Source organism: Morone saxatilis, unplaced genomic scaffold (assembly GCF_004916995.1).
Source record: "Morone saxatilis isolate NCDOM2014 unplaced genomic scaffold, NCSU_SB_2.0 Contig19, whole genome shotgun sequence".
NCBI lineage: Eukaryota > Metazoa > Chordata > Actinopteri > Moronidae > Morone > Morone saxatilis.
The window spans coordinates 13,082,035-13,082,607 of record NW_023339751.1 but is presented as its reverse complement, the minus strand read 5'-3'; the positions used below and the strand labels follow the sequence as shown (position 1 = coordinate 13,082,607).

Sequence of the window (573 nt, the reverse complement as noted above, 5' to 3'; positions counted from 1 at the left end):
AGTCAGAATGCAAACATACAAATAATATGCTGATGTTTAGCAGCTGTGAAGCTTACTACTTTAGTTTAGAGCTAATCTACTTAGCACAAATCAAAATGAAAAGCTAATTATTAGGTCATAAAGCAAGAATATTGTGCAAGTTTGACCTGTTGGTGGCGCTATTTAGATAAACAGTCAGGTACGTCCATCCATCCACATTTCACTCAAAGCCCCAAACCGCATGGTGGCACAACGACATTCAGATGATCACCAAAATCATTGGGATTCATCACAAAAAAAGACACAGTGTACAAAATCCAACGCCAAGTTAAATCCAATTGTGGAGATATTCCAGTGGTGGAGCGACAGACCGACATTGCATGGCAACACTGCAGAGCCCACATTTGAGAAGTTAACTATAAAAGCAACTTGAACAGCATTATAGCAGAAAGACAGAACAAGAAGACAACTCACATAATGTTTGGAGGGGTTCCTTCTCTTCTGCACGTCCACAACGTTAACGTCCAGAACCGTGCGGAGCTGCATCTTCACTTCTACAATCCACAAGAGGATCTGCACCGAGAAATACTCTGA

At 41.2% G+C, this 573-nt stretch overlaps 1 protein-coding gene across 1 annotated transcript in view; it reads right to left on the bottom strand.

Annotated features, from left to right (window-relative positions):
- Nucleotides 1–573, bottom strand: part of sh3pxd2ab (SH3 and PX domains 2Ab) — a 51,841-nt gene that overhangs the window by 50,969 nt on the left and 299 nt on the right. The window contains exon 2 of the mRNA XM_035663083.1: nt 454–573. This exon is cut by the window's right edge and continues 1 nt beyond it. Within this exon, the coding sequence (XP_035518976.1) occupies nt 454–525 (72 nt within the window). The 5' untranslated portion in view covers nt 526–573. The remainder of the gene's footprint in view (nt 1–453) is intronic.